The 17,830-nt window shown below is 34.0% G+C and overlaps 4 protein-coding genes across 4 annotated transcripts; 1 reads left to right on the top strand and 3 right to left on the bottom strand.

Annotated features, from left to right (window-relative positions):
- Window positions 1-338: 338 nt before the first annotated feature.
- LOC111398295 (cyclin-dependent protein kinase inhibitor SMR6-like) lies at window positions 339-692 on the top strand. Its single transcript, XM_023025214.1, has one exon. It carries the CDS (start codon window positions 339-341, stop codon window positions 690-692), a length of 354 nt encoding a protein of 117 aa, XP_022880982.1.
- Window positions 693-2,558: 1,866 nt separating this feature from the next.
- On the bottom strand, window positions 2,559-4,985 carry LOC111398828. Its single transcript, XM_023025934.1, has one exon. The coding sequence runs from the start codon at window positions 4,716-4,718 to the stop codon at window positions 2,832-2,834; it is 1,887 nt and encodes a 628-aa protein (XP_022881702.1). The 5' UTR covers window positions 4,719-4,985; the 3' UTR covers window positions 2,559-2,831.
- A 4,297-nt stretch (window positions 4,986-9,282) lies between these two features.
- On the bottom strand, window positions 9,283-9,888 carry LOC111398827 (60S ribosomal protein L27a-3). The gene has a single exon (XM_023025933.1). The coding sequence runs from the start codon at window positions 9,855-9,857 to the stop codon at window positions 9,417-9,419; it is 441 nt and encodes a 146-aa protein (XP_022881701.1). The 5' UTR covers window positions 9,858-9,888; the 3' UTR covers window positions 9,283-9,416.
- A 1,188-nt stretch (window positions 9,889-11,076) lies between these two features.
- Window positions 11,077-14,793, bottom strand: LOC111398826. Its single transcript, XM_023025932.1, has 4 exons — window positions 14,230-14,793; window positions 13,175-13,327; window positions 12,861-13,066; window positions 11,077-11,439 (listed from the first exon to the last, which is right to left on the bottom strand). The coding sequence occupies exons 1-4, from the start codon at window positions 14,722-14,724 to the stop codon at window positions 11,232-11,234; spliced, it is 1,062 nt and encodes a 353-aa protein (XP_022881700.1). The 5' UTR covers window positions 14,725-14,793; the 3' UTR covers window positions 11,077-11,231.
- Window positions 14,794-17,830: the final 3,037 nt, after the last annotated feature.

Here is a 17,830-nt window from a genome sequence, read left to right as displayed (position 1 = left end):
AAATTCTGGACCTCCAAAACCCATGCCCCTAGAACCTTAGATGGGGTAAATCGCGGGTTATACCTCTACTGGATCACAGATTCCCCCCATTGACTGTACACTTCTGCGCACAAGAGACCATCCTCCACAGTGATTGCTCCATACCAAATTTTTGGCCGCAGATTCCCACCAGGAATCGAACTCTCCATCCTGCCGCTGGAAGCAAGCCAATGTTGATTGATCCACCAGTTGAGCTGTGCCCCGGGGGGGATTCTTTAAAGCCCTTTTAAGTTTCCTTGTTCTCCCTTTCAACCTTTTCTTCTTCCAACTTCTCTCCAAGATTCTTGGTTTTTGTACTTATGGGACTTACAGAAAAGCTTCCTAAAAACGATAAGGATGTGGAGTCTGTGGACAAAAAACTTATTATTTCTGGGGTTAACGTTATTTTTCCATGTCCCATAAAGCCAGTACTTCTAAACTCAAAAGAAAAAGGGCTCGAAGAAAAGGATGTAGCCAAGGACGAGGAGAGTCCAAGAACACCAACTTGTGTAGAATCGAAAATTCCTTGTAAATCAGTATGTCCACCAGCACCCAAGAAGCCAAAAACAAGTTCAAAATTTCATAATCGTGCTGCTTCGGAATTCTTCAAACTCCCGGAGGAATGGGAAACAATTTTCAGACGCGATGTTAAGGAAGAAACCAAGTTAACTTAGTACACACCTTCAGTATGCATGCAGTATTAGACAGAAATCCACACTCGACAATATAATGAATAAGATTTTAACTTTCGAGTTTTCTCTTTGATTTTTACTTTTTATGCCTAATTTAACTTGGAGTTTCTTGCATACAATGAAAATTAGATGGCAATTTCAAGTTACTAATTGCATTGATTTTCTTTGATGTTTTCTTGGACCTCTTTAAATTCCACATATCATGTTCCTCTTTCATAAAGGAAACTATGTGATTATTTGCAATCTCTCCGGCTGCAATAGATTTTTTTTTTTCTTTTTGTTGTTATGTTTACATAAAATATAACACCATAATTAATAATGGATGCTGCTATTTACATTCGTAATTTTCATATTTTTATCTCACTCTATATCTATCCCTATTAAAATAATAAAATTTTAAAAAAAACTACTATTTTCATCCATGTCAAATTTCAAAATTATCTTTATTAAATTCATTCATTTAAACATTATATTTACACAAATTTTATATATTTATCCCACTCTAGATACGCCCCTAATACAATTTTAAAAAAAAAAATCACTATATTCATCCAAACACTATCAAAATCTAGTCTGATTCTTACTTTTCATTTTTTATATAGTCATGTCGGTACTTTTATATTTAGTTGCAGAGGTTAGCGAATCTACTTTCTTGAATTTACTGGGTTATCTCAAGAATACATTGCTCACGCTACCAAACAAATCTCTCCTCGAATCATATGTTAATTATTATTATTTTATTATTTATAAGCTAATAATTTTGGTTGTTTGTGTTTTTTTTTTTTTTTTTTTTTTTTTTTTTTTGGTAGTTTTAAGTTTGTTTCCTTTTGTAATGTAAGAATATTTTGATGGGTATTGAAACTTAATTTGAATTCTCTCATATACTTTCATCCGTCAAACCAATACTTAAAACAAAACATAAAAATAAGATTCAATTTTTCATATCATGAAAGAATTATATTCAAAATAATGTGTTGAAGAGGATTTTTATGATTATTAGGGTTTTATGATTTTAGTTGAAGATGATATTTTATAATTATTAAAATTTTAGTTAAACACAAATCCTAAAAGGATATAAAAATGTTCAAATCTTGTGGAAAGTGGATATATTCTAGGAAAAAAAAATAAAGGCTAATTTTTCAAAATTTAGGGCCTATTTCGTAAGTTTTGAAAAGTCAAAAGTTTCTTCTAAAACTGAAAAACTAATTTTAAATATTTTTGAACAATTTTGCGAAGGTGTTTTGTATAAATAGAAAAGTTTCTAAACGCTCAGCAGAAGTCCTATCAAACAGATCCTTGGCAAATCTACTTCTCCTATCCCATAAAGATAGACCTGCTTTTCTATGCCGTCTGTACTAAATTATAAGTCACTTTCTTTGTCAAGAGTATAATTAACTTCTTAGTTAGAAAATATATCCCTATTTAATGTGTCTTGTTATTAACAAATATGAAATACTCCTATTTAAATTATTTTCTTAATCTGTGTGAAAATAAAAATAAATTTATCTTTGTTGGAAAGAGAAAATATTTTATTTTATCTCTCTCAATATCCATTATAGATTTAGAGGCTAAATATGAGTAGTTAAATGCGCATGCAACTCCTACCTGTAAATAGAGAAGGGTATAGTGTAATATGATTCACCTTTTTCCTTGTAATAAATAGGAATGACATAAATCTAGTCTCGCAAGAGCCCAAAAGGATCTCTTTTTATGTGCCTATAAATAGGAGTCTTCCCACCCGGTTATTTTCTCCACATCAAATTGAGAAATTAGCTGGCATAGTTCCGTTTCAAAGAGAATCGAGCAAAATCGAAAACTAATGGAAATCTTTATGGAACTGAACTGAACTGAACCGAATCAAACCGTCTAGTTCACGTTCGATTACATAATTAAAAAAAATCCATTTGTGATCCTACAAAAAGTTGAAAGCTACAACAGCACGGAGAATAGGATTCATAAAGTCGAGCAACGAAAAATTGATACGAAAATCATATCAACTACAATAGAAGTTTTCTTTGCCATATTTTTGTACATAATCATTCCTCGTCTCCTGATCAAATACATCATTGGTAGTCATTCGTGCTACCCAGTTCCTTAAATCAAGAATCAAGTTGCAGGTACTTAAAACTGCATTTGAGTGAGCAAACCCGAGTGAGTTGTGTGGTGAAACACACTCAGATGATAGATTGCCTGATGCATCAATTCTTTCAGTTCGGGATGTTGAGCGATAAATGCACGGTCTATCCCCTCAAAAGCCGACAAAACTCCTGCTCGTTCCAAATCCTCGCTCTTTCCATTATTTATTGCTAGGTAACATATAAGAATCAATCCATGCAACGTTGCCCGTTCATTGCCCCTTAATAGTCTCATCACAGGCAGAACACCTTTGAACTCGATAATTGTCTTGGAATGCTCTATGCCTAAAAAATTATCTGGACAAGCAAACTTCCCTAACGAAATAGCAGCTTCTGTAGCCACATCCTGATTACTGTGACTAAGTTGCTCGACTAAAGGAACAATGACCCGCGTCTCCCGAGCTGGGAATGTTCTAGATAAAGAACCTATTGCCCTTATAGCCGAAATTTTCAACCTCAGGGTATCAGACTCTTTAATAATCCTTAATAGCTGATCCACAACTGCCTTAGCAGCTGGAGAATTTGTCTTGAAAGCCGCCCGTCTAAGGTCAGCATTAGATTCTGCAGCAGCCGTTATTTCCATTATTGTCATCAAGCAATCATACTGCAATTCCCCCTGTTCGGTTTCAACAAGCCTAGCCAAACAAAGTAACCCTTTTGTCTCCGTAATCCTCCTACTATTCGGTACACTCCCTCTAGCGAGCATCCACAACGCCTCGGCACAACTAATCTTCAACTTGTGCTTCACCTCCGGCTTCTCGTTTTCCCTTTCCTTCCTGTGATTTCCTCCCTTAGTACTCCCCTCAGAATAATGCATTGATAAAGAAGAACCAAATCCTGGCCTACTCAAACTTTTATCCATCTCCTTGTTAATTTGCACAATGGAATGAATACTCTGTTTCCCTTCTCTAATGTTCAGATCATCCATGAATATATCGAATGATAACAATGTAACAAGCGGCCTAATCACATTCTCCCTTGCAAAATCTTCTTGCGCCAGTGGACAATGCTCTGCCATTGTAGCCACCAAATTCGCAACTTTTATTTGAACCCTCATTGGCGAGTCCCGTAAAACTTGAAAAATAACCGGAACCCCCAATTCATCAATTATCGTCAACACTCTTTCCATGTCATTCGCTAAATTATAAAGTGCAAAAGCTGCTGCAATTTGAGCATCTGGGGAAGAATTATCTCTTAAGAGCTTCAATAAAGGAGAAATTCCACCTTCTTCAACTATAATTTGCTTATTTCTATCATTATCTTTAGCTAACGAAGCTAATTCATTTGCAGCCTCTATTTTATCTTGCAATTGACCCATGTGTAATGAAGCAATATAAGACCAAACCCAAGAAATAATGGGGTCATTACTGGCAATGGGAGGTAAACTAAGAACAATACCTCCGCCAGCGCCACCAGATTCGAAGATGCTGAGAACCCATTTCATATCAGCTACCGAGGAATCGAGGTAGCCGAGCAGCTTGCGAAAATCGGCGGCGGAGACTATGGTAACCACACGGCGGAGCACACTCCGCCGCTTGCACTTCTTAAGAAGGGCCAGTGACTTTTCAAGATTTTTCGATACATCGGCGGCGATGCGGCGGAGGGGACGGTCGTAGAAGTAAAAACCAACTGAGGTGGAGGTGGAAAGACGCACGGCGGCGCGTAGCATCTGGCAAAGATTACCCACTTTCTTGCCCACCTCCAAGCACTCCAACTTGAACGACTCCGCCTCCTTTACAGCTTCATCAACCCTATCCGACAACAAAATTGGGTATGATAAAACCTCTTCGATTCGCTTTTCTTGTTCGATTGCTGTCTGATTTTGGGCCTGCTTATTCTGAGGAAGTATTCCTGGCGGTGGTTTTGTCGCCATATTTCAGTTGAATTCAACCGGTTAAAATTTGATAGACTTGCACATTAAAAATTCAGAAAATTTGTGAAGGATTCCAACAAGTCACTGGTGGAGTAAAAAAGGTTAACTTTCCGTTATGTGTGCGTTCGTGGTCTGAGATAATGGTTGCCGTGGGAAAAGGAAAGTGCTCTAATGTCATGGTTATCTGCTAATCACTATTTTTTTTTTTTTTTGTAACTGAGCAGTTGTACTGTGAGGAATTTGGTCTGTACTATTTCCATTTTTCTAGGTCATCAGGAGACAGGAGTGTGGTATATTCAAATTTTTATTTACTTTCCTTCTTTAGTAATTATTATATTGCATTTTAAGTAAAATTGTTATTCGATACCAGTTCCCATTTTAAGACGGTATGTGACCATTTTAAGACGGACTATTGAATAAACATGTAAGCTACTAAAATTTTACTTTTCCTCGCTTAAACGGGTGGATTTTGAAGTGGCTACAGTGGCGGATCTATATGGTGGTTATCCTAATTGAATTCGTTGGGGAGAATTTTTTATTTTTTTTTGCTGCTAATAGATAGAATTTTTAAATTATATTTGATAATTCATATTAACAACAAATATTTCTGGTAGCTCAACTGATTGGCCCTTCTACTATTGAGTTGGAGGTTCTGTATTCGAAATTCTTTAAAAGCGATACTTTTTATAATTTTTGTGTTTCAACAATTTTTACCAAAATAAATGCAAGGAAGGTGATTCAAACATGTTACCCTTTCTTAAATATATTCACCGCTTTACCATCATGGCACTTCTTGATTTTTAACACATAATGTAACAAAATAATATATGTTTAATTTTACTGGTTTAATACAAGTAGAAACATTTTAACCGGAGTTTTGTCCCTTTTCTTTATTTTCTTTTTCGTTTCTTTTTTCCCTCTCCAATCAATTGATTGGAGAGTTTGGTCAATTAACGGTGGATGAATTTGTAGAAAAATTGGCTTTAACGTCGTAAGAAATCATTCAACACAACTTATTTAATTAATAAAATGTTCTACTATTCATTCACAAAAAAATGATTACGAAAAAGTGGAATCATACAAGTACATAAAATTGATATAAGCACATAAATAATTTCAATTTTATTAATATAATAAAGCTTGTTTAATTAACTTTAATTGTAAACTGAATATTGACATTTTGTTAATATATATTATCTATTTAATTGAAAAATAAATTAAGGCATTTTGCAGATTATAGAACTATTTTTTATCCAAAATCAAAGTTCATATTTCATTCTAGATCTAGTGGTGTATATAATTTTTCTAGTTCTAATCCATACAATTTTTTTAGTATTATTTAATTAAATATTAATAAACAACATCGCTATCACAGACGTTGGCCGTCGATAATAAGCTTTCAACGCTCACAGTCCTTCCTATCTGAACTTGACCCCTGAATTCGCCTCTGAGTGGCTAAACGTTCACTTAATTCATTTCAAAACATATTGTGCTAAACTATTGTTGCTCTAATATGATTCCATTTATAGCATGCCAAACATTTAGTTCCGCTCAGTACGAAACTTCACTGTTTTTATTTTCGTCTCTTTTTAAAAACGAGATGGCGTTTTCACTATGGCTATACTAGATGTACACATTTAGTGAACGTAATCGTTTACACCGCTCACATGAAGAGGACCCACATATAATTTATTATGTGTGGATCCCACACCATGCGTCAAAATACATTTGAATATGATTATTAATTAGTCAAATGACTTAATGGCTAATCTAAAGTATAAACTTAAATTGCAAGGAAATGGACAACATTTTTTTGTTTGCTCTTCCTTGTTATTAAAGATAAGCGTCATATATTAGGAGTTGATTGTTGCGCGTAATTAGGGATTAATGAATTGGTTGGTACTCATGAGATAGATTTTATTTTTTTATTATTATTTTTTTTTTATGACCATGAGTGTTCGGAGCAACTTACGCGAACCTCAACTAATTTTACAAAACTCTGAAGTTTACAGTCGAATACTCACCTCAATGACCTTAAGGGGACTTGAACTGATGATCATTGAAAAGCAAACCCACACCTATACTCATGGGATAGATTGGATAGAATTCATGATTTTAGTAACTTAAATATGTCATGTCTAATCATTATTTGTTGACCATAACTGCAATTAGGAGACGGAAATTTTACCCATTTTATGTAGAGTAGTTTTGTAATAATAATTTTTTGAAAAAACTTTGAAAGCAAGAAAGCTTAGAATTTCTCCGTAAGGTTGTTTTCTCAATTGAATGTATAATTAAAAATGAATTCTTTATAGAATAAAGCTCAAACAGGAGCTTAACAAAGCTTGGATGGGCCGTGGACATTGTGATATGCTGACTCGTCTAGAGAGTTGGGTCATTTTAAATTTACCTCTTTGATCCATGTAAAATATTTTTTTTATGTTTAAATTAGCACATCTGGCATGACACAACCCTTCCCAGACTCTTTTTCATATGGCCAACATGAATCATTTTACCCCAGTTCCTTGATATGAGTCAAGCATGTTTATTAGATGGAAACTTTGGTGCAACAAAACTAAGCCATTTATCACTAATACGGGATCACCTTTATATTTGCTTTCTTGGATTATGCCAATTTGAGACTAGTATCATTTCCCAATTAAAGAGCAAGTTTTAAATTCTCACCCAACTTAAATGTGTGTGCAGTGTGAGGATGTCAATTGAACTCTGTTTTGGGCACCCGGGAAGGATGAAATTCTCAGCAGTTGTTCCCTTCTTCTCGGTTAATGGGTACTACAAACCTGCATCCCACAATAATTTCAAACAGTTCGGAAGTTGAGCACCTTGCCAATGTGATATTCATGTGATGTAAAATAGGGACCTCTAAAAACAAACTATAAAATGTGGGGAGAATCAATATTCACTATTATATGAACATTTTGGGAAAATTTGTTGCTTTTCATGTGGTTTTAATCCATATTATAAACAAAACTCCATTATTATTATTATTATTATTTTTTAATTTATCATAGTCAAAAGAGGTAAAGTTGCCTTGGTAGCGGATCCAACATTTAGCTAGTATCTACCATCTGCGCTCGTCATGCTTCAGGTCCACAAGATTGATTCGACACGGAGTTGTATCAATTGGAACTTTGGCGAGGAATATTGCTAGGATCATATCCACAATCCTGCATACTACTCTGGACAATATGTCTGAAACTAAGACAGAGGTATGTGCTAAATAGAAATATCATACCAAGTAGAATTGATTTGCCTGCATGCGAAACAGAGCAAATCTCATGCAGAAACCAGATTTTCTAGCACGAGATCGTTTAAAGAACCCAGCACTTCATAATCATTATGCATATTGCAGACTCATATTGCAAAAGAGATACTAAAATGATGGTGAGGGGAAACAGATGCTGAAGAAACTAGTCATAGTAATACTTCAAGCCAAAGTGTGAGAAAACTGTGAATTTTCCCATGAAAAATCATGCTTCTCGGCTATTGCCAGAAGATAACATTGATGGACACTGGAAGTTCCAAGTATTTAATAGACTACGGTACTAATTTGACTCTTTTGAGCCAAACACAATGCCATGAATGATTATTATGTATAATAATTGGGCAACGCCATGCAATAAGCAAACTGAACACCCTATCTGCATTACTGTGCAAAAACATGGCCAAGGAACTGAACTTTGAAGGCAAAAAGGTCTCTGTTGGTGGTTACTTTATCAACGATTTCTTGTTAATCTGTCCATCTTTCATCTGATGTTTCATCAATTTCAGGTCTAAAATAACTATTTTAAAACAAAAGACCCAACATCAAAATAACAAGATCAACTAAATGACTGAAAGGTAATATCTAACCTTGCTCTTGAAGCATTATCAAGGGAAAGTGCGTAGTTTCAAGTCAGGCCGCCTTGTTAAGGATTATCGACAGAACAAAATTCACACAAGTATTACCCTTAGTCAATCCAGAAGCTGGGTTCAAGTGCAAGAAACTGTTCATATGCTGCTCAAGACAGATTTAAACAACTGGGAGGAGAAACAGATTCCACGGAAATTACGCAGAAAAATCAATATTAATATTGTAAGAGGTGTATTGCGATAGAAGTTAACCTGCTCTTTTGAGATCCAACATCTGCATCAAAGCAAAGCGATGTTTTCTCTTTATGCGGCACTTTCATTGCCATTCACCACAAAAGCTCCATTTATGTTTAAACCTGGAGGGACTAGGAACTCGAAGAGCATGGAAGCATATTCTTGGTACGTATTTGTGAGAGACTGTTTTTTCCAACAATAAATGCAAAAGGATTGAAACACCAAATCACACTGCCAAGAATATACATTTTGGGGAGAAGCCAGAATGTTTCGCTGTAGTTAAAGTTCATCAAATACTAACATCCTCAGAATAAGTATAAATTCGACAATTTTAAATAAAACAGACCCGTGCATATATAGTAACACATTATCAATCAGCAAAAACAAACTTCTGAAATAAGCCATATAGATAACATATTTCAACAAAAATAATTAAAGGAAATAAGCCACAATAGAATATGACAATAACAAACTACTTCCAATAATAATTATTAATTGAACTCCAAAATTTAACAATATCCATTACAAAATCAAGGTCCAAAGCTCAATAGCATATGAAAATCGAAAATATTTTAAAAGATTCCACAAACCCTAAGCAGTGAGCAAAACAGAACCACCAGCCTCCTTAATTTTCTTCTCAGCTATCTTCGACACAAGCTTAGCCTTAACAACCACCGGTTGATTTTCCGGCAAAACTCCCTTGCCCAAAACCTTAAAGTATCCGAACTGCGTAACATCAATCACGGGCACTTTATCCTTCGACGCCGCGTCTTTGGCTTCGGTGGGAACCATGGACCAGAGCTTGTCGATGTTAACAATTGGGCAATGGAACTTGTTGCGGAGCTTGTGAAAGTAGCGCATCCCGACTTTACCGAAATACCCGGGGTGGTACTTGTCGAAGAGGATCCGGTGGTGGTGCATACCACCGGCGTTTCCACGACCGCTCGGGTGTTTTCGGTGCTTACCGATGCGGCCGTGACCGGCGCTCACGTGGCCTCGCTTCTTCCTATTCTTCCTGAATCGGGTCGTCATGGAGGCTGCTGAGATGTGGATATAAGGCTGAGATGAGCTTCATTTTATAGGGGATCGGGAGTGAATTGTAAATTACAATTTTGTTCTTCTGTTTTTGCAATGTAGAAATATGAGTTGGGGGGTAGAAATGGAAGTTTGCAGAACGTGGATTAGGGTTAGCCATATGACAAAAATGGCACTAAAATTAGTTGTTATGAAATGAGTAACGAGCAAACTAGCTCGCATCTCGACTAAGAGATGGAATGATCTCGTCTGAAAAGTTCCAACTATTTTGAATTTTTCTAAACGGACAGGGCCTTGTATACTGTTTAACTATTTTAATCATATATTTTATGAAACTCACAATTTTTTAATTATAAATTTTATTAACTTATATCAAAATCGAATTTTAATTCTCTCCAAATAGAGAATAGACCAAATTGGCTCACATGTCAATATTGTAGGCCAATCATGCTTGAATTAGTTCAACCCTCCATTTTTTTTCTTTAATTCATTTTTTTTAAAGATTTAAAAATTAACTCATAATAGAAAAAAGTCACGCTTCGAAAGAAAATTTGAAAAAATATTCCTCTCAGTGATCTATATGTTAGAAATTATTTGTGAAATATGAAAAATAAATTACATTTTATCTTTTCTTTGTCAAATAAAATGAGCAAGTTCTCATAAGCTATCGAGTTAAAAAGTTCAGATCACACATCTATTTAATGAAACATAAATTGCTTAAACCATTTTGTCACCACAGACTAAAATTGATTCTTGTAAGTTTTTAGAAGTTCAAGGAATTAATATAATATAATGTTCGGCTTAAACAAAACAAAAATAAAGTTCATACAACTATAATCAACAAATCTCTTTTCTAGACAATGGTTAAGAACCCTTTTTTAAAAATTTTTGTTTTTCTCTATTTGAATCGATTACAATTTCTAGAATAATCAAATATTCTTCAAGTTCCGTTTATATAGGTTGATTTTGGTTTTCAGGCCGATTAAAAAATATTATTTAATATTATTGAAAACAATAATTTTTTTCAAAAACTTTCCTATTTCACCCTTATTTATATTTGTAGAATTTCCAGATTAAGTGAAAAAAATTGATTATAAGTAAACAAATTAAATAAAGATATATCAGTAAAGAAATAAAACAAAACATTCTCAATAAATAAACATGACTATATAATTATATAATTGGAACAAGAAAATAAGGAAAGTTAACCCGGAACGAGGAATATAAATTAGGATTTTATAGCATAGCATTCAAATTGATTTCTATGATACAATAACAGTAATACAAAGAACAAATTGTACAACAACAAAGTATACCTAGAAAGAATACAAAGTACAAACTAAACATCACAACTGCACAAATGCGCAAACTTCAACTTTGCAAAAAGAGTGCAGCTCCAACCAAGCCAACCCATAGAGTTAATGCTACCCAGAAAGCTTGGTTTTTCTCCAAATCGACCGGTGGTTTCCACACTAGAAAGTCTGCCAAATAGTCTCTGGTCGATGGAAGCTGGCTAGTCGTGGAACCACTTCTCCTTTCGTCTCTGTCCTTGTTTTTATCAGTCCAAGTTGCTGCATAACTGTAAACGAGAATGTATGAATGATGATTGCTCGGTCATTATCAGAAAAATACCTTACGAAATACAAGTATCGAATATCACAACAGGTATCAGCACCAAAAGTTCACGCTGGTGCACACTAAATTTACGACTATTCCACAGTTCAAGCAATTTCTTATTTCAATTATTGATTTTCCAATTATTAGACATTGAAGCATTATATTTATACTAAATTATTATTTCATATGCAGAGTTATATTCATATTTCAACAAGTTTTGAGACATTTGTTATACATTTTTGCGCCTCTAGTTACTCTCATTTATGATTAAATCTTAACTTAAGCTGAAGTCAAGTTCTCAACTTCATTGGAAGGAGTTTAGCATAGGCTCAAGCTTTGAGAGAGCAATCGAGTAAAGCTCAGTCTTCAAAGGTTTGAGAACATTAACAAACTGCACTTGTACACCAGAAAAGCTTGGCTGTAGAAGTTTTACAGTTCAAATAAAAGCTCAGTTGGCCTCAATGGTTTATCTTTGATTCCAAATGAAATAGACCTGGAAAGATCAATTTGCATATATATAACGAATTTTAAGTTTTGAGCTACTCTAGCTAAATTCAGACTGTCCTAATTTCAGATTATATCTCTGAATACCAATTGTCAAATACAACTCGGAGAAGTAAATCTTCTCTGTTTCACATCCCAGTGTGAGCTGCATATACAAATATTGTCGGATTATCTCAGATCTTATATACAGTCACGCCATCTTTCTACTGCATAAGGTACAAAGTAGTACCTCTCTTTCGAAGAAGGAATGGACACTAGAAAAATTAAAAAATCTTGTACAAGATCCTTATCCTCTTTTCCAGATAAAATTTTTTATTTAAAGGGCACGTTTCTTCTTTCAACTTATCCATGAATCAAATAATGGTTATTACTAAATAGCGTTTTAAGAGTACCAATTCCACCAAACATGTTTGAAAATTCTAAGCTAACTCATATAAGCATATGTTTGGCAAGTATTTATAAACTGTCAAAAAAAGGTCAAATTGATTTTTTTCGACACATTTTGAGACCCATTAGTGCTATCCACTTATCTACCACTAATTTTTATCTATTTATAAAGAAAACCTTTTTATAAACACTTCTGAAACAAGCTCATCAAAGAGATTCAACATGTATAACTAGAACTATTGAAGCTAATATTCAGGCAAGCCAATGGAAATTGTAACTTTTCCCACTATCTTCCATTTCGAATTCTAACTCAAATTTATATATTATATGAAGTGGACCAATGAGTAAGAACAGCATATATTTGTGTACTGATCTCTCATTCCTTGATGCTTGTACTTGGTTACTGAGCAAGAAACTTGGGCTTGAGTTAACTAAAGAAAAAAACTGCATTTCAGGAAAAAAAAGAAAAGCATAATGTCCATCGCATCTCACCTGTCATAGCTCGAACCTATCAATGGGATGGTGACCATTTCTTCCTGCGATATCTTGAGTTTAGGTGCTTGCAATATGTAGCGCAAGTCTGCAGCTTGGCGTCGTATGCTGACACTTGGATGCTTCTTTTCTAACTGCTGATAAAGAGCAATGCAATCTGCATGGCGATTATTTGCTTCGTAAGCCATAGCAAGCCATATTTGTATCTGCACACCACAACGTAATTTCATAGTTAGCACATGACATCGAATCTGGCAGGGGAATAATCATTTTCCAGGAACAAAATGGTTATCGAAGTATGGTATATAACCAACCTCACCGCCAAACAAAGTGGGCCGGGGAATGATTGTCAGTGCACCTTCAAGAAATTCAATTGCTCGACCATACATACCCTTACCATAAGCCCTCTGACCCAATTCGAACATTAACTGAGCTGTTTTCCTCCGCTCTGCTTGTTCCTTTGCTACCTACATTCTCGTACCAAAAGACTAAATAGCTACATTAGTATTAACTTCAGAAAAACACTGTAACGTGTAAAGCAACCAATCTCATTTCACAGTCTTTACACCATGGGATCTCCCATCAAGTTATTAATTCATCCACTATAAAAATAAATAAAATTATTCTTCTTACTTCATAAACAGCACATTTAGTTGTACTCAAAAGTGGACATATTTTCAAAAAAGTAGTTTTTAAGCTACTTTAAGGCAGTCAAAATGATATTTCATGGTAAAACACTCAAAGTCGACAAATACCAAACTGAAAACAGCATATATTAGTCCATTGGCTCAAACCTTCATTATTATAAAAATTATAAAGATGAAAGTAATAAACATACAATAAAATTTGGATAGATTAGTAACACAGAATCTGTGGCTTATTTAACAAATGAAAGACCTTAATAATTCTGTGTTATTTGACAAGTGAAAACCTGTTACATTTTCTTCCTTCATTTTAGTTCTTTTTAGCTCTCTTTGTTGCATCTCCGGTTCTTCAAGAAAAACTTATTCTCCATTATTCCAAATTCCTCTTGACCACTGTCGAAAAAAATATTTAAAACAGTACATGATCGGCCCAAATTTTTAAATGAAATGATTAACATATTGAATTCAAGTCTCGCTGCCACTCGATCATGAGAAAATGTGCACATCAAGAAATAAATTCATTCAGCAAGGAACTTATCAAAGACAATTGATCCCTCTAACTGCTCTCTAATGGATTAAGCTTTTAAACTGGATGATTAATCACATACGTTGAAGCAAAAACAATAAAACAACGGATAATCATTTGATTTTCTTATGAGATTTTTAGATCAATCAAAAACTAAAACACTGAGGAAATTATAATTTAAAAGTGTGAAAAGATTAACCTTTTCGAGTTCTTTTCGAACTCTCATCCGCTTCTCTTCTTCAGTATCTTCCCTATTATCATCCAGACCATCCTCGCTGTTATTATCATACTCTTTATCGACTTTATACTGCAGTTCCTCAGCTTTCTTTTCCAAATCTCTCATTTCTTCAATTTCCTTAACTCTCCTCTTCATCTCCTTCTCCCAATCAAAACCCTCATCTTCCACAATTTCCTCCTCGAATCCATTTCCATTTCCATTTTCATCGTCACTGGAATTCTCGAACTCCACTTCATTCACCTTCGACCGACCAGATTTCCCCCTAATATTCACATGCCTTTCTTTGTTCTCGAATGAAAACGATTCGGAATTGAAGTTCTGGTGGTCTTTTTTGAAGAGGTGTAGAACGACGTCCGAAGGAAGCGGCCGGATTTTGCTGCGGTCGGGGATGATAGTACGAGGTGGCGATATTACGAGGTCTAGGAAGGGAGCTATGTTACCTATTACTACAGCCATCGTGAACGGTGTCTTCTTGGGAGGAAGAGAAAAAGTGGCAAATTGATAATGGCTTTTTGGTTCAGAATTCTGTTGGAGAAGAAGAAGGGGGGGCGGGGGGGGGGGGAAGAAATTTTGGATTAGGAAAAGACGAAAAAGGACATAGCGTTATCGATAGGATGATTCGAGAGAATCTGAAATTTCCCAATCAAAACCCTCATCTTCCACAATTTCCTCCTCGAATCCATTTCCATTTCCATTTTCATCGTCACTGGAATTCTCGAACTCCACTTCATTCACCTTCGACCGACCAGATTTCCCCCTAATATTCACATGCCTTTCTTTGTTCTCGAATGAAAACGATTCGGAATTGAAGTTCTGGTGGTCTTTTTTGAAGAGGTGTAGAACGACGTCCGAAGGAAGCGGCCGGATTTTGCTGCGGTCGGGGATGATAGTACGAGGTGGCGATATTACGAGGTCTAGGAAGGGAGCTATGTTACCTATTACTACAGCCATCGTGAACGGTGTCTTCTTGGGAGGAAGAGAAAAAGTGGCAAATTGATAATGGCTTTTTGGTTCAGAATTCTGTTGGAGAAGAAGAAGGGGGGGCGGGGGGGGGGGGAAGATATTTTGGATTAGGAAAAGACGAAAAAGGACATAGCGTTATCGATAGGATGATTCGAGAGAATCTGAAATTTTGAGGCTAATATTGTCTAGAATGGCAGGAAATACGTAGCGCGACATGATGAATTTTTATTTTTTGCGGTATTTGATTATTATTTTTTCCCATAAAAAATATATTCTTTCTCTTGATCAAAATAAAATATTTTCCTCGAAAATAAAAAAAAATATTTTCTTTAAAATAGTAGATTTTTATTTTTCAGATAATTCTCTTAATAAAAAATAGACAAATATATTATTTTTATAAATTGAAAACTAAATCAATCGAACATATTTAATTGACAATTTTTATACAAATAAATTTTAGGTTTATTTAGGGAGGGTTGATTTTTATTTTTTAGAAATCAAAGACCCAAAAAGTAGAAATTTGGATAAAAAGATGACATTTTTCATGAAAATAAAATCAATCAAACTCACTATAAAGGTGCATGATTCCAAGTATGAAAATTCCATAAAAAAGAAAATATTTTATAAATAATTCAATCGTTTAGAAATTATTTGCATGAAAATTGTTAATTACATGTGTTTGACTAGATTAATTTTCAACTTATAAAATGTAGCACTTTTCCATCTTTTGGTATTTGATAGTCATTATTTTCATGATAATTTCTATCTTTTAGTGTTTGATAGTCACCATTTTTCATGAAAATTAGTCAATCAATTTTGAGAAGTAATAAACAATAGTACCTTCACAATTAAATAATATTGCATGCACACCATAATTATGACTTTTTAAGAAGTCATATTTCAACGATAATATTCTAGAAATATAATAAGATTCATAACAACTAAGGAAAATGGTCTCAACAATCCAGATTTCTACTCAAATATGGAAATTAAATATTCTTAATTCCAATCAAAAGTAATTATCAAATAATCATTTCAATAAATAATAATTAGATTTTGTCTAGCGTATTACGTAAAAACCAAAAATAAAAACATATGTATATCAAAAAAAATTTATTATAAGAAAGTAGCAATTCAAATCAACATAGATATCATACTTTTGCATATATTTGTTGAATTATCCAAGCAAGTCATCTTAAAATAGTAGATGCGAATCATGATCAAGTATTTTAATGAGTTGCATTATGTCGTGCTTATCTATGTTCATGTCTTTTAATTTTTCTAGAACCAATTGTCAATTGATATGTTTTAGCGTATCTAATGTTGCTTGAATCTCCATAGTATTAGTAATTTTATTTTTTTTAAACGATTCAGTAGTGCTTAATAGGGGAATGAGACTCTCATCATCAGGTTGGATATGACGTTGCTAAATTTTGTTGGTTCTTCCTTCAACGTTACGCTTAAAAGCACGAATTGGGATTGGATCCGTATCCTCATTTTTACCATTAACTTCATTCACATTTTTATCTAAAAATATTTATATATAAAAATTAGAATCTTTTATATAATATATGAATTGTATAATTTTTTTATGTACAATCTTTTACATACAATTAATGGAGGAAAAATTGTCATTGTCGGTTATAGCGTGATCTCCTATAACATAATCATTTGTAAAGATAGCTTCCAAATCATCATAATGAGGACATAGTTTGGTCCTCTACTTTCCAAATTTTGTTCTGCCCCCTGCAAAAAACGAAGAGTGGAATATGTTTTATACGTAGTTAATATTCAAAACAAACTATACTACTAATAAGTAATGACTAATAATTTCATTGGTCGATGAAATATGTACCTTTAGAAACTCCTTCCAAACTAGTACATCGGTTGTGAAATGTCTAGTGTTAGTATCTAATCCAAAATCATCCATACTTAAAACTGACGAACTTCAACATATTCTTTTTTTTCAAAGTCTTCATCACATCCTCACATTCTTATTAACACCACGACTCGGCATCCATTGTACATACTCTCAATTGCTTTGGACACATGATATGATGAAAAGCCATTGTCACTCCTTTTGGGGCTGGCCAATACTTGATGCAGTAGTTCAATTATCATACAATCGCTCCATTGTACATGACGATTTCTAGAACTAGGATCCATTTGGGTAGAGCTTATTTTCAACACATTTAAATTGGTGGTTGGTCTAGAAACTCAAAAATGTGCCATAAAGCTTTGTAGATTATGTGTCATGAAAATCTGTATTACAAGATTAAAAGTTTATGGTTAACCCCTAAATAAGCACATGTAAAAAAAAAAAAAATTTAAAAATACATGTCAAGAATTTGTCTCTAATGACAACATTTCTAGTTACAGGATTTAAAATTCTAGCAACCTTATGTTAATCATTACATAAGGACGTGGAAAAAAAATATATCTCATATCAACATGTCTTCAATTTAAGCACTAACTAAATATGAAAGTCTATCAAATTTATGTCTATTACATAAGAACATTAAAAAAAAAAAAATCTGATTTCAATCGAAATCAACTCCTATATTCTGATTGGAAAGATAATCAGGCCACACTAAATCAA

This window comes from Olea europaea, chromosome 8 (assembly GCF_002742605.1).
Source record: "Olea europaea var. sylvestris chromosome 8, O_europaea_v1, whole genome shotgun sequence".
Lineage (NCBI taxonomy): Eukaryota > Viridiplantae > Streptophyta > Magnoliopsida > Lamiales > Oleaceae > Olea > Olea europaea.
The sequence above is the reverse complement of the archived record's forward strand: the minus strand, read 5'-3'. Positions and strand labels throughout refer to the sequence as shown.

Excerpts from the sequence above, each read along its gene's own strand:
- LOC111398295 (XM_023025214.1), top strand. The coding sequence starts at position 339 with ATGGGACTTACAGAAAAGCTTCCTAAAAACGATAAGGATGTGGAGTCT.
- LOC111398828 (XM_023025934.1), bottom strand. The coding sequence starts at position 4,718 with ATGGCGACAAAACCACCGCCAGGAATACTTCCTCAGAATAAGCAGGCC.
- LOC111398827 (XM_023025933.1), bottom strand. The coding sequence starts at position 9,857 with ATGACGACCCGATTCAGGAAGAATAGGAAGAAGCGAGGCCACGTGAGC.
- LOC111398826 (XM_023025932.1), bottom strand. The coding sequence starts at position 14,724 with ATGGCTGTAGTAATAGGTAACATAGCTCCCTTCCTAGACCTCGTAATA. Across the intron at positions 13,328-14,229 it reads TTCGAAAAGAACTCGAAAAG|GTAGCAAAGGAACAAGCAGA; the intron begins GTTAATCTTTTC and ends ACGAGAATGTAG. Across the intron at positions 11,440-12,860 it reads ATAGGTTCGAGCTATGACAG|TTATGCAGCAACTTGGACTG; the intron begins GTGAGATGCGAT and ends TCTCGTTTACAG.